The sequence below is a fragment of the Lutjanus erythropterus genome, chromosome 3 (genome assembly GCF_056507025.1).
Source record: "Lutjanus erythropterus isolate fLutEry1 chromosome 3, fLutEry1.hap2, whole genome shotgun sequence".
NCBI lineage: Eukaryota > Metazoa > Chordata > Actinopteri > Lutjaniformes > Lutjanidae > Lutjanus > Lutjanus erythropterus.
In genome coordinates this window covers 40,615,751-40,631,988 of record NC_139319.1, presented here as the reverse complement: position 1 = coordinate 40,631,988, position 16,238 = coordinate 40,615,751, and the positions used below count along the sequence as shown (strand labels likewise).

Here is a 16,238-nt window from a genome sequence, read left to right as displayed (position 1 = left end):
GATATTTCAGTTTGGACCAAAGTGTCCATTCAGACCAACACTGCTAGCATGTCTAAAAACATAAGCTGGACAGTTTCTGTGTCATTAACTTATCTGCTGTTGTGTTTGGGAAATGGTCTCTTAAAGGGACAGTTCATCCCAAAATCAAAAATACATATTTTTCCCTTGGCTTGTAGTGCTATTTATCCATGTAGAGCAGGGAAGGGAGACTGTTTTTCAAGGGGGTGGGCAACCTGAAAAACTGATCAGGCTGCCATCAACACACAAACTATGTAAGGTCCCAGTAATGGCCAAATCTCTAATAATGGAACGGTTCAAAATGCTAATGACTGTCTTTGCTAGATTTAAATTTTTTTGTATTTCCATGATGACTTTGCAGGCCGCATGAATCCTTATAGTGGGCTGCATCCAGCTCCCAAGCCACATTTTTCCCAGGTCTGATTTAGATAGTTTTGGTGTGAGTTGCAGAGTTTTGGAGATGTCAACTGCAGAGCAGAGCTTGAGATCTGTGCCGGAGCCTCACAGAACGCAACGCGGGTTTGGGTCAAGTTGGGACATATTTCTCACATATTTCATGGCCTTATGTTGGGTTTGGGCTGTATTTATTATCATTATTATTATTATTGTTATTGTTGTTGTTGTTGTTGTTGTTGTTGTCATAATAGTAGTAATGTTAATTTTTTTTTTTTTTTTTTCTCCCCAATGTTGTCGTTGCCAATTCTAATTCCTCCCATGTTTTGTCCCTGTCATCGTCAGTTCCTACTGTTTGGTACACAGAGGGAAGCTTGTTCAGAAAAATGTCAGGCTGTAATCAGGTTCAGACTGAAATGTCCTAATGAGGGATGGGTTCAGACAGAGTTTTGTTTGGCTTGGGCCTTTTCGGGCTCAACTTTTCAGGCCCAACTAAATGGCTCACAGACTGTGGTGCTCAAAGAACCAAGAAAAAAAAAATACATATGAAAAATTCAAAAGCACTATGTTATTTTTTTACCCGAAAGAAAGTAGTTCCTGTATGAAACTGAACACAACAAGATCTATGAGTTTTGGAAACAAACACTGGTCTTGAATTTTTCAGATGTATCTTTTGGGCATTGGATAGATAGCACTACAGGCCAGGGGGAAATATGAGTTATGAGTTAGGGGTAACTGCCCCTTTAAAATGCTGTTGATGTTTTCCAATTCAAATGTTACAAATGCATGTAATGTGTAATGAATAATGTTCTGTAACAACTAATAAAAACAATCAGGGGGTTTCTTTTTGAGAGCCAATGATGCACAGCTGATGTGACCGATTAAGATGTTTCTATTGTTCCATTGTACTCTGAAACATGTGGTTTTGATAGGATTAATAAAGCAGAGCTGTTTGTGAATCACAGCAGCATGTTTGTTCTGTTGTTTTCCTACTCACATGCACATACTACAGCCGTACCCACACTTCTTCTCTCACACTCGCACAATATATTTGCCAAAATCCATCTCACAGGTTTAAGTCATATATATAAGATTTTATTTTGTATAAAATAAACAAAACTATATCCAAGAGTTAGTACAAAATGGGTGAACACAAATTTTATAAAAAGAAAAAGAAAAACAGTGCACATGATAATGTAGGCATTATGCCACACACACACATCTGTTCCACAACTGAGGAAGAAACACAAATGACAAAAACACCAGGAAAACATGTTCAAATCAAGAAACAGGAGAGAAGTCAGAGTGCTCTCTGTCTGTGTGGCCACATGGAGTGAAGTGCAGCACTGCTAGTGAAGGAGAGGTACATTTCTAAACCTAAGGGTTCCAAAAGGGCTCTTCTTGAAGGGCCGAGGTTCTATCCAGAACTATTTGCTTCTTTTTTTTTAAGAAAGGGTTTGTCAAGGGTTGTTTGTAACATAATAGAAAAAATTTTTGGTAGGACTGCCTGGATGGGTACTAGATGAACCCCCTGGGATATAAAAGTATTCTTGGTTGAACTCTCAGGACTCTTTTTCACCAAATTAGCTCAAGTTCTTGAACCAGTTCCATTCAAGAGCCTAGGAACCTTGGTGCTATCTAGTGAACCAGCATTCAATTCCAACAGTTTTGAGTGGAACCACTGTAAAGATGTCATCAACAGAGACCACTGCACAATGCACTGCGACCTGTAGAATATGACATACCCACTTAAGTTTCTAAAGTTGGAACCAACTTTTCAGGCTCCAGACCAGTTTATTTTTGGTGGAAATGCACAGAATGGTTCAAAATTTGGTAGTCGAACCAGAACAGGGCCGACTCCATCTTGGTAGAAAAGGCCTGTGAGTGTGTTCTAGATAAAACCCCTGGGATATGAAAGTGTTCTCGGTAGAGACCCTTGGCCACGTTCTAGATAAAGACTATACTCAAGACCGTCACCAGTGACAGTCTTGAGTATAAGTCTGTATCTGCCCTGTAAAAGAGGACATCATGTTTTATCAATTCATTATCCATATCCATTGAATCAATTTTTAAATAAAAAATAATGACGGACTTTTATTGTGAAGAATCTATAGAAAATGAAATGTGTTTATTCAACATTTTACAGTCACTTGAGTCAAAACGTGTCATCAGTTTAAAGACACCGCAGGTAACCATGTTTTAATGGAGATGCAGATCCCACACGGAGCCAAGCCGGAACATGCGTGTGAGTGTTTTAGAGTGGCATCTAGTGGTCAGTTTACAGATTGCAACCAACTTACCTCACCCTTCCCTTCCAAGTGTGTAGGACAATATGTATGTCACGTGACATACTGTAGTTATTTTAACCTTAACAGATGGTTCTCCGAGGAGACCAGGGTTCCAGTCTTATGTGGAACAAAAAGTAAAGGTTGAATTATTTAAAGTTTTGCTTAAAATGTCATTATGGAAGTGATATCTGTCACTGCCAACCACCTGCATCGCGTGAGTGACATCACTTCCATCATGTGACATACATAACGTAGTGATTTTAACCTAAGCCATGATCTTTTCTGAAACCTAACCAAGTAGTTTTACTGCCTAAACCTAACCAAACATTGATTTCTTTCCAACATACACTATGTGTGCCATGTGAGTTATGTCGTGTTTTTTTTAAACCAAATTACAATCTCTTCCTAAACCTAACCAAGTAGTTTTTGTGCCTAAACCTAACCAAACTGCAGCAGTTTTACAATGTAAACAACCTGGTTCACATGAGTTATGTCATTACATGGGTAATGTCACGTTACATACGTAGCATAGTTATTTGAACCTGATTTTAACCGCAATCTTTTTCTAAACCTACGTTTAACCAGTTTAGCAAACCTAACCAAACTAGAATCATTTTACAACATAAACCACATGTGTAATGTCATGTAAGTTATGCCACATGATCTACGTGACATAGTTAGGGTTCAGTAAACCTGTTGGTCCTGGAACTCACCAAGAGTAATATGTTGTTTTGGGAGTAAATGAAAATCAACCTATCCTGGTGTTCAGGTATGAGGGTGCATTGGTTTTATGTGGTGATGGTTCAGGTGTGTCATAAAGGAGGAGAATACTCATGAGTTACTTTGTGTGTACAAAAGATTCTTCGTTATGCTGATTTGTCTCCATCTGTGCCCCAGGTGCACTGTGAGCCTGCAGCCACAAAAATGTCCAGCTCTTCCTGCACACATGGCTGCACTTTGCATCCTGCACCACCCAGACAGTTAGCATCATCATCAGAACACATTTTCACATTTCATGGCCACAAAAGTGTCTTGTGAGGGTTTTACCACAGTAGAGAACAATCTCTTTGTCTTTTTCCTTTAATGATCTGTCACATTTGAAACATGCCAATGTTTTCATTTTCTTCCATTCATTCCAATCCTCTTGTCTTTTATTACAGTTCCATGTTGAAGTTTTGACTCTTTTGGCTGAAGTGTACCAATAAACTAATATTCAGGTCTTGATGTACATTCATAAAAACAAATTGAAAGCAGATGTTCCTCAGCCAGTGGTATGTCAGGCAACACAGTGGATAAGTCATAGATACAAATTGACAAATTCAATCTGAATAACAAATAATCAGTCACCTGGTGAAAAGTAATCCACCCTCTCAATCACCACTGGTCCAATGACTGATCAGTTCAGGTCAGGGGGTGAGAATGATGTCGGGGTTGATGAAGCAGGTTGATTGAGGGACTGTAAAAAACAGAGAGAGACCATCAGCATCAACATGTCAGCACCTATTCTCATAATATCAGAACATTGTCAGGGTAGTTTATCTAAAGAAGGTAAATGTTAAATTGTCTCAACAAAAGATCAGTAGTTGGTAAAACCTTTTCAAAACTTAACAATGTGAGTTGGGCTCAAAAATCTATTGCAGACCACTGAAATTTTGAGTTTTCTCAACTTTTTCATTTTTAAAGTGTAGAGGACATCATGAGTAAGAATTGGATCCTCTTGTCCCACTATCCCCTATAGTAACTTCAAAATAATTTATACCCTTTCATATCTGGAAGAAGAGGCATCAATACACATCTAATCATCATTCAGAAGAACTACTATAGACTGTAGACTACAAAGTGACTGTACTAATAAACACAAAACCATGTCCGTGCTGCCTGTCTTACAACACTATCACCCTGTGTAATCCACACAAACTGTTGTTGATGTGCTTGATGTCTTTACTAATGAACAGAAAGTGTTGGAGTCTTACAGCGTACTGTCCGAAGCCATGTCTCTGTCTGTACAGGAGGAAGCAGAGGATGCCAGAGATGGCTGTCTGTGCCAGGGTGAAGAGAAGGAGGGACGACTTCACTCCTTTGCTCAGCCTCTGTTGTAAAGGACACACACAGCGCTCACATTAACTCTTGTTACTACAACACAAACAACACACACACACACAATGTATGACAGCAGGCTCATTCTACTGGCAGCTGGCAGGGCCAGCAGAGAGGAGGGAGGAAATGAATCTTTTTTTTTTCTATTTAATGAATTTATTTGACGCCCAGTTACATGTAAATGTTTGTCAAAGCGTTGTCCACTGAGGTTCATTTTCATTTACAGATTAAGGCCATCTTCTTCTTTGTCTTCTTTATCATCTTCTCCTTCCTTGTCATCCTTTTTTCTTGGTTTTATTCTTCTTTGTCTTCTTCTTGGACATCTTCTTTGTCTTCTTTATCTTCTTATTCGTTTTCCTCTTCTTGGTTGTTGTCTTCACCTTTGTCTTCATTGACTTCTTCCTTGTCCTCTTTTTGTCTTCTTTGTCTTCTTTATCTCCATGTTTGTCTTCTTTGTCTTTGTCTTCTTCTTCTTTGCATTCTTCATCTTCGTCTTTGTCTACTTCTTCATCATCTTCTGTATATTTTTCTTCATTATCTTATTCATCATTGTCTTTTCCTTTGTCTTCCTCTTCTTCTTTCATATTTCATTGGTTGAACAGTCAGAGTGCTGCTGTTGTGCATGTTAGTTCACTGGGATATTAATCAGTATCACTGATAACCTCTGTATTATTTCATATCAATTTGGCTGCTGTGAAAAAGCTGCAATGTGCTGTGAGAATTAAATAGACCTGATTTCAAATACATACCAACAACTGATCTTTTACTTTTCTTCTTTAGATAAACTTAAAGCTTTGAATTTTAGAAACTCAAAATATTGTATTTAAAAACTAAATTGAGTAAATTCATTAAAGTGAATATACAAAGTGTTAATGTTTTCAAGTAAAACTATAAACCATCTTTTTTGTTTTGTTTTGAAAACCCAAAGATTAAACTTTATCTAAAGAAGAAAAATACATTATCTCAACTAAAGATTATAGGTCAGCAAAACAGGTTTGAGTTTTGCTCAGTTTTTTTTACAGTGTGATTATAGCTTTTTTCTGTCAAAATATTACTTTTTTCCATAGTTTTCCACTGGTGGTGGAAATGTTTGACAGTGTGAACTCACCTTCTTGAAAAGGTCAGCACTGAGATATTTATGCATATCCAAAAACATGTTGGTGTCAGATGTGTAAAATAATCTTAAAAGGTAGGTGTGTTTCTCCCACCAATCACTGGAGATTTTCTTTTATGCACACATCTCTACCCCAGTCCTGTAAACTATTGTCTATTTGATTTGTTTACAGCACAGAGTGCAAGAGGCTGTGTGCCACCAACTGCAGTAAAAACCCAAACTGAGGTGCATATTCTGAATTTGCTGTTTTCATTTCCAAAGAATGCTCCTAAAACAAGAAAAATACCAGCATATCCCACTTGTCTTAATCAGAATACACTCCATTCAGAACATCCAATCAGAATGTGCTATTTACATGACCTGTATCAACTTCTGAATATTGCCGTATTCTGAATATTAATGGAAAACTAGAGTGTGTGCAAAAGTAGCCTCTGTGCACTGGATACCACTGGGTGATTGAAGACACGGCTATTTGCCTGCCATGCTGCAAATGGCTCACTTCTACCCTGTCCACTATGCTCTAATACAGCCACTTGGCTTGCTGCTCCCTCACTACAACGGGGGCTTAGCTACCACTGAACAAAAACACAACTGTTTGCTTTCCAGGCTCCACAATGGTGGAATGAGCTTGTCATTGAATCAGGACAGCAGAAATTCTCCAGATCTTCTGTTTGGATTGCACCATGGTCCGTAAAAAATTATCTGTCTTTACATCTTATTGTCTCAAAATGTATCCCTTGAGTTAAATGCACGTATTATAAGTGTCTTTGGATGACACTCTTACTCCTCTAGTTGACAATGGAGCAGGCAGTGATGCAGACAAGGCAACTGAGCAGTTTTTAGAGGCCAGCAGTGGAATGTTCCTGACCGGCCAAGTTAGTCAACTGACCTCAAACCAATTAAACAAGTGTTTCACTGCTGCAGACCAGACTGAAGGCAAAAACAAGACACAGAGACAGGCAAGACATGGGGATGTCAGCTCAGGTCTGTCAGAGGGAGATAAAATACCAAGTGACTGCTGATGTCTGTGGGTCCTCACTCAGTCACGCAGAGATGTTCATTTATTGTCTCTAGATCCAATGGGAGTGAATGAGGGCTTTAAAATAGTTTGTGCTGTGCTGGTGCTGTATTACAAGCTGTACATGTCACTTATTACACTTTATCACTATGCATTGCGAAATCTGAATAAAATGACTCATAAAACAAAGCAAGTTTAGAAATTAATTAAACAAACTAAAAACTAAAGTAAACAAAACAATATAATAAATGATATTTATGTTTCATATATATAAATCCTTTAGCAATACATTTTCACCAATAAAATGGAATTATAATGTTGCTATTAATATAAATGTATTAATAAAGAGATTTTTCATAGGGCATGATTTGTTCCAATCCTCAACAATGAGTAATATAAATACTTACTTATACTATAATCTTTCTCAGCAGGGATCCTTTCCATAATGTTGTCAGACACTTAAAATAACAACCTGAGCGTGTCAGTGGCGAAACAAGCACATTTAGAGAACACACTGTGATGCTGAGCAGCTGGCCAGTTGGCAGTTGCCGTTGCTTTCTATTCCCTAAAATCGCGATACTACAGTTGGTGTAAAAAGCTGATGAAGATGTAAACGCAATCAAAATGAAGCCTAGAGTCAGCACTTAATCTTCATAGTCATCACTATTTCAGAGATCCGGTATGATGCAGTAAAAGGAAGTATAACAAAAATCCGTTGCTGACCTACTGCCTCCTGATTCAACATTCCCACTGGTTCAACACTCACAACACCCACAAGACTTTTCTATTTTTGGGGTGACGGGTGTTAATCTAAGATGCCACAGAAAGTAATTTCAGCCCTAGTTAATCATTTTTATGCACTATCTCAGTAGATTTCTGTTTACTTCAGGTTTGAGAGCTCACAGTGACAGTCTCTAATGACCCACTGAGAGAGGTGACTGCTCTCTCTGTATGTTTTTAGATTTCAGCACTGAATTTGACACCAGTGATCAGGCCATCCTCCTGCATTGTCTAGAAACGTGGGTAGTTCTTCAAGGACCCACCCAACAACTGCTAAGTTCATACCTGTCCAACAGAACCTTTTCAGTCGTTACAGCAAATGCAAGTTCCTCTGTTGCTGATTTTAACTCTGGTATCCCACAAGGGTCCATCCTTGACCCTCTGTTGCTCTCAGTATACTTTCCCATCATTGTTATGCAGATGATATACAATTTTATATTCCTCTCCAATTCAGTAACTACAGCAGTAAGTCAAGCAGCCCTGCAGATAATGCCCTTGCCTGTTTTGAAGTTCATGTTGAGGATGTCATCTAGCAAGGTTGGGTACGACTCACATTTGAACCAACACAGTACCAATACTGGTACCTGGAATTTGGTACATTGGGTATACCAATACCAATACCCAAAAGTACTCTTTTCTGGTACTTTACGGTAAAAAAAATAAATTATATTGTAAAATCTATTGTAAGAAATAACCCTAACATCTACATTTGAACATTTTTGAATATTCTGTTATATATTTACAGTAGTTTACAGACAACACAAAACAAAATCCCTCCCTCTCTCCTCTCAAACCTGTCTATACAACCTGTAGCCTGTCAGTCTGTCACCAGGGCAACACTGTAGTTCATGTCACAGAGGAAGCACATATCCTTCCTCTTATGGTGTTATCGTTCTTATCACCGCTGTGTTGTATACTGTAATATTTCCATGTCAACAGTCTGCAGTTTACTAATATTGGTTTCATACTACGGTTTCAGACAGACTGTCACACACTGTTGTGGTGTACTAAATATCTTTTCGGTAAGGAGTTTAATATGCAACCAACGGCTGAGTGTTGGCTAAAGCTAGTAAAAATGATAAGCTAACTGGGACACTTATCGTAAACTGCCCAGTTATTTCCAACAACTTATCCAGCAAACAAATTAATCACCTGCAGATGTTGATGAGGTTGTTGATGCCTCCCTTTAAGTTTTGTTGTCCATTAAGAGTTAAGTTACACTGTTTAGATGCTGGTTGCAGGCGTGCAAACGTTCAGGGATTTACCGGTTGGTACCCTATCGTGCAGTCTTGCTTCATCTAGCTAAACAAAATTTTCAGAATACCACTGATTTGCACGAAGTATCCACGCTTTTATTTATTTTTTTTGCAAAGACTACAGTTCCACACTGAGTGCTGATATCAGTAAAAACTCCCTATACTGACTGCACCTAGTGCAGAATCTGACAAACTGCAGCAGGCACCAAAATAATCACATTACTCTGGCATTAGCCAACTACCACTAGCTGCATGTTTTGTGCTGTTGTGCTGTGTTTGTTTTATCTACTGTTTTATTATGCTCTTTTGCTGTGAAGCACTTTGTTAAGAAAATTGCTAAATAAATAAAGTTCATCATTACTACAACACACTTTTCATTTTAAGTATTTTAAGCTTTAATTTGTCTTATTTACTGACATAAAATGAAGCTGATACCAACCGTGGCGTAGTGTCTCTCGTCACAGTTTTCATCAATCGGCTTGTTGCAGGGTGCCTCAGGATTCCTGTCTATGTCCACAGAGTAGATGATCACAGCCACCGCTGACAGCACAGTGGACGCCATGCTCACCATCAAACACATCTGCAGCTGAAAAATACATGCAATACTTCAAATTTTACAGGGGCCCAAAAGTAAGAGTAGAAATATGAGCATATTTGAAAATTACACAGAAGTGCACACTTGGGTGCCCCTGTGTGGTAAAGCATGTAAAGTGCCCTCTCTAAAGTGCCATTTTGGTGGGCAAAATGTGGTAAAGTGCCCTATAAAGTGCCCTTCTAATAGTTAAACGTGTTGAAGTGCCCTCTAAGGTGACCTTCTAGTGAACCAAATGTGATAAAGTGCCCTCTAAAGTGCCCCTCTAGTCAAAAACGTGTGGCAAATTTGCCCCTAAGGTGCCCCTCTAGTAAACAAAAAGTGATAAAGTGCTCATTAAGCTTCCCTTCCAGTGGATAAAACATAGTAAAGTACCATCTAGGGTGCCATTCTAGTGGACAAAATATTCTTAAGTGCCCTCTAAAATGCCCTTCTAGTGGACAAAAGTTTTAAAGGGCACCCTAAAGTGCCCTTTCAGTGAAGATAAAGCAATACAGTGCCATATAGGCTGCTCTACATGCTAGAAAATAATTTGGCCTCTACGTTTCTTAAAATGGTTAAATAGTTCCTGGTGTGTGTTTCTTAGAGTTGTAGTGTTTATTGTACAGTAAAACAATTTTTATCTAACCAAGGAATTGGAACTGTTCCACCTTGAATGCATCATAACTTTCACTACACTACACTGATGTCCCACCCTGTACAGGTGGTGCCCTTTTTATTTTTTCGCCCCTGCCCCTCAGTCCACCACTGCAATCATGCATATACACACACTGTCTATCTGCATGTTTGTGTATGTGTTCTATATAGACTCACAAGCTTCATGGTGCAGTGTTTGTCCAAGATGATAGCGACCACTCCTGCTGCGATGAACTGGGAGCACACACACACACACACACACACACACACACACACACACACACACACACACACACACACACACACACAACCAGGAGACAGACAGACAGTCAGCACAGAGAGGAACACCACATTACTGCATAACATTAATATTAACATCCCTCGGGTATCAGCAGAAATCAGAATGAAGCATGCAATCCCACACACACTCACCATCAGGCCACTCCACCAAGGAACTCCCAGCCGGACCACCTCAGTGGTCTCAGTGAGGTGCAGAGGAATAGAGTAGGACATGACCATCAGCCCCAACATCACCTGGCTCACCTGCCACACACACACACACACACACACACACACACACACACACACACACACACACACACACACACAATGCTTACCATTAGTTTTCTTGTGTGTGGTGTTACAGTAACATGATCCATGTAACTGACCATTTAAATGTTCTCTGCGGAGTTACATTTATGACCTCTAGTAGCACTGTCTTCTTTAAGTGAGTCCCTGTTTTGTTTATATTGTGCCTATGCATGAGGACGCACATGCAGTAAATGTATTGTGTAGTGCACACTCTAATTAACTGACCTACACCTGGCTGTACTGCACTAATATGCACAAACAAAGGCACAGAAGAAGAAGACTGCTAGTTGGTGGATGTAAACAGTGCTGGATTCAAAATACTTTGCAAACATTTAATGAGGAAGACACTCAACATGTTTGTTAGAGCTCAAGGATACAGTGGGCCTCAGGCATGAATGTTTTATTTATGATTATTATTATTATCAGATATGGCCTTACATTTTCCAGCCTTTATGTTAATGGTAGGTCAATCTTACAAAAGAAGGAACAGAAAGTACATAAGTATCGATGAATGTCACAAAAGTTCCTAAACTGTTCACATGGAAATTTAAGATCAAATGTGTGCAGACGAACAATGACACCTAGTGTGGGGGCACCTTTAAAGGGACGGTTCAATCTATCAATCAATCACTGGTTACTCAAGATAATTCACAGACCTTGTTGTGAGAAAGAACTGCTCTCTTTCTGTAGTAGAATCTAGCAGAGCTGCTTTTGAAACTACCAGAACTACTGTCTCTCTGCTACAAAAAAGTAGTTCCTCCATGAAACTGCTCACAACATTATCTTGAGTTACCAGGTTGTGAGTTTCTGAGAGAGACACTAGTTTAGAATTTTTTGGTGCTTTGAGCACCACAAGCTGCCATTTAGTGCAATTATATTGCTGAGAAGGCAGACATCTTTATGGTCGATATCTCCAAAAGTCTGCAACTCACACCAAAGAAATCTAGATGGTTAAATAGTGCTACAGACCAGGATAAACATATGTGGTTTTGGGTATAAGTGTCTCTTTGAGGTAGACCTGGACAAGGGGCCAGATGCAACCCACTGAAAGGTTTCATGTGGCCTGCAAAGCCACATGGAAATACCAAAAATTAAAAATCTTGCAAAGACAGTTATTAGCATTTTGCTTACCATTAAACTGTAATCAGAGCTTTATTTTGAAAGGGGTCAGTGCTGTGTTCATTGGTAATGATAATGAACTGTATCTTTTATATTAAACTGTAACTTTATTCACTCAGTGCTGTACATCCATGTTGTTTATGTTGTTCTTCGACTTTTGCTGCTACTGCCATTGTAATCTGTATGCAGCACATGTGGTTCACTGTAAAACATCAAGTTTTGGACATTGCCAACAAAATATTTGCACACAGTTCATCACATAGCAATTCAGAAGAGGTGGCCAACAGTAGAAGTGCCACTTCTGACCATTCGATTATTAGAGATTTGGCCATTATTAGGACCTTATATCATTTGGGTCTGGCCCACAACAGCCTGATCAATTTTTCATGTGGCCCCCTGTGAAAAATAATTGCCCACCCTTGCTTTACAGTGTAAAGTCAAGTCAATTATGTTTATGTGGCCCCAAATCACAAATTACACTTTGCCTCAGTGGTTGTACAGTCTGTAGAGTCTAACACTCGCTATCCTTAGACCCTCGAGTTGTACAGTTTCATGTTTGATTAAGCCAAGCTAGCAGCTCCCCCTGGTTCCAGTTGTTGTGCTATGCTAGGCTAAAGTCCATTTTTCAAAATGCTGATTTTTTCCTTAAACATGAGCAAATATTGTATCTTTAGATGTAGCAAAAGGATCATCAATCTGACCTTACCCAAAACATCCCCTCATCATCTCTTTATAACTCAGTGTGTTTTTTTCTGTTTCAGTAATGTAAGTACAGTAAACAGAGCGAGAGTTGCAGACTTACCCCCAGACATTTGGGTTCTCCCCTCTGGATGGCAGCACGCAGTGCCTGCTGTCTGTCAGTCAGCTTGGCAGCGTTCACATCCTCCAGCACCTGCACCGTCAGATCCCTGGAGACTGCTACCGCCATCACCTGCAGAGGACAGCAGAGCTGACAGTCAAGGCTGCAGGATTATCTTATTAGATTGCAAACACCTCATCTCACTCTCCAATTCCAAGCATGTAAGAGAACCTATGGTGGCAGAGAGTCTCACAAAAAAAATTCAAAAGGCCATATCTAGGCATTGCAGCCTCCATAGACGAGGATCCGCACCTTCTGTAGGCATGATAAAGGGCTTACTTGTATATATATAAGTATATATATATATATATATATATATATATATGTATACTCCATTTCTGGATATTCTGCCAATAGAGCTATGTAAATCATACACACTGGACCTTTAAAAGTGGAAAATACTTTCTCTTTAGGGTTTTAGAGTAACATGAATGTATAAAGGAAGAAATGAATGCATTCTTTTTCTATTTCTGTATGATGTGATAATCTTTGGGCAGATGACAAGCATTAAATGCAGCCTTCATGTCCAACAGTTCATTGATCGTCATCTTGTACAGAAATGAGTGGAATCCAGCAGCTGCCTGGAACACTGCCAACACAGCATCAAGAAATCTAAACTGTATACATTTTGCATCTGAAACTGAACAGCAAAAATGTGGTACAACACGTAGTCCTTTAAAGGGACAGTTCACCCCAAAATCAAGAATACGTTTTTCCCCTGACCTGTGGTGCTATTTATCCATCAAAATAGTTGATAGACCCGGTTACTCAAGATAATCCACAGACCTTGTTGTGAGCAGTTTCATGTAGCAGCTACTTTCTTTCTAAAGGAGAATCTGCCAGATCTACTTCCTGCATGAAACTACTCACAACAAGGTTTTGAGTTTTTCAAATGTATTTTGTGGTATTTTGAGCACCACAAGCTGAGTGCCATTTAGTGCCATTCTACTGAAGAGAAGGCAGACATCTCCAAAACTCTGTAACTCACAGCAAAACTACAGGTCAGGCGAAAAATTTGCATGTTTGATTTTGGGGTGAACTGTCCCTTGAAGATTAGGAGCTGGAGACTTCTGACAGCTAACATAGTTCACAATATGTTGTTACAGTTTTGCAACATAATATATGATATATTGTTACTCCTTAGCACAGGGGTATCAAACTGTTGGCCCCAGGGCCACTTCCAGCCCACAACATGATGTCAAAATTATTTTGTTTTCTTTTGAAATTTTATTATATGTTTTAACTGTTTCATACCGATTTAACTACTCCTTCACATACAATTGGAATAAAAACACAATTTGGTGGCTTTTAAGCATGATGAAACTTCCTTGTGTTAACTGGCCACCCCAGTTGCCCCATTATTTTCAAGTATGATTGACTATCTGCCCAGTGATAGGCGAGACCTAAGTTTGATGCAAATTTATGAAAGTGCAACAATTTATTTTTCATGGTGGAATTTAGGAGGGAAAAGGCACAATGGAGGTACAAGTTCTTACATTTATTTGTATGGTGGTGTTGTGTTGTGATTGGAAGTATTTCAAATTAAACACAGGAACATAAGAAACTATAAGACACTATGTGATAACTGCAAGATAGATTTAAAGCAGATGATAAATGCTATTCAATGTGTGTGTGTGTGTGTGTGTGTGTGTGTGTGTGTGTGTGTGTGCGTGTGTGTGTGTGTGCAGCTGCACATAGTCCATGCCACCCCTGCACGAGTCAGTGCCCCACTTGTGCTATCCCTGTCAAAAACGCCCCTGCTCGTGTGACATGACAATCAATGGTGGACAAAGTACTCAACCCCAGTACTTGACAAAGTATAGATACTCCTGGTCAAATATTACATTTGTAAAAATACAAATTACAAAGTACATTTCCTAATATCAATACATGCTGTATTGTTTTCATGATGCATTTACAGAAGCTTGTAACTCTCTGAAACCATCTAATGATGCACTGATGCTTGTAGAACCACTCTGCTACACAAAGTCTATAGAAACACCTATAAAAACTTCAGCATAGAAATACAATTAAAAACAAAAAGGACAGGTGTTGTCATTTTCTGATGTAACTGTATTAAAATCACAGCATAACATTAGATTGAAGCTGACTGTAAGGAGTTCTCCAAGTCTGTTAAATAACTGAGATTTCTTTCTGTCCTCAGAGGCAGTATATATACATGAATTATGTGGTATTTTTCACCCCAATAAAAACAATCCAACTTTAAAAGCTACCCGGAATAATAAATAATTATAATAACATCTTGAGATTTAATTTTGTCTTTCTCCTGCCGTCACCATTACAGTTTTTTTTTTGAATGACAGAGGCAGAGCTTGTTACAGAGAGCACCTGGATGATGTATTTCCACTTCTACATCAGTCCCATTTGAGAGGAGCTACTGTGATTGGTTTCCTTCTGTGAGGAACACAGCATGTGACCAACTGCATTTTAGAAAAGAAAAAACACCAACAGCTGACTTCAAAGCTTAGTGGAAAAGTAACAACAACCTTCATAGAAATGTAGTGGAGTCAAAAGTACAATATTTGTCTTTGAAATGTAGTGGAGTGAAAGTCAGAAGTTTCCAAAAAAACAAACACTCAAGTAAAGTACAGATACTCAAAAATGTACTTAAGTACAGTACTGAAGTAAATGTACTTCACTACTGTCCACCACTGAATACTATCAGTGGCCCCACGCCAGTTTGAGCTTGAGATCCCTGCCCCAGCGGCAACACTGTTGTGCTTGTTGTGTTGCAGCCTTTGGCTGTGTCTCATAAAAACAAAGAGAAAAACTTTCTCCTTCTGATATGTAAAGCGTTATTTCCCACATGCTGAATCCCCAGGTTGGTGTTACATATTGTTACAGACATAAAACACATCCCACTTTCACTGGAAATCCAGTTTTGGCAGTGGTGCGATCCAGAGGCACAGCAGCAGTTAATCAAATGGAGCAGCAGCAGTGTGATATCAGGAGTTAATATTAGGACAGTACACAGCTGGGACAGACCCAACACTCCACCATCATCTCCACCATCATCCCCCACCTTCTGCGCTGCACACAGCACTATTACTGCTGCCATCATCTCGCTGGAATATGATGAGCACTACAATCGTCCGAGATGATGTCGATGTCTACGTTTACGCACGCGTTACGCACAAATTGATCTGAGCGTATTGCGTAAGCTTGTCACTCTGGCCTTTGAGAAAACATAGCATATTTCGCGTGTGTTCTAAGACCAGTCTGTCAACTGATCGGCTCCTTATGAATCACCAATTGATTCCACATAATTAATAAACCTGAAGCTCAGTCTAAACAGCCAAGCCTGCTCAGTTTAACAGTAACAACACACGCTCCGGCTGTTGTTCAGATATTAGAAGCTGAAAAGGTCTCATTCCTACCTTTTTCTCTCCAGATAAGTTAGTAAATCTGTCCTCCTCTATACGTTTGGGCTTCTTTCGACCACTGCTGATTTTTAAT

The 16,238-nt window shown here is 39.2% G+C and overlaps 1 protein-coding gene across 1 annotated transcript; it reads right to left on the bottom strand.

Moving 5' to 3' along the window:
• Positions 1–3,790: 3,790 nt before the first annotated feature.
• tmem176 (transmembrane protein 176) lies at positions 3,791–16,183 on the bottom strand. The gene is made up of 7 exons (XM_084716184.1): positions 16,160–16,183; positions 12,705–12,833; positions 10,625–10,735; positions 10,370–10,426; positions 9,404–9,550; positions 4,673–4,789; positions 3,791–4,155 (listed from the first exon to the last, which is right to left on the bottom strand). The coding sequence occupies exons 2-7, from the start codon at positions 12,828–12,830 to the stop codon at positions 4,096–4,098; spliced, it is 618 nt and encodes a 205-aa protein (XP_084572310.1). The 5' UTR covers positions 12,831–12,833; positions 16,160–16,183; the 3' UTR covers positions 3,791–4,095.
• Between the last annotated feature and the right edge of the window lie 55 nt (positions 16,184–16,238).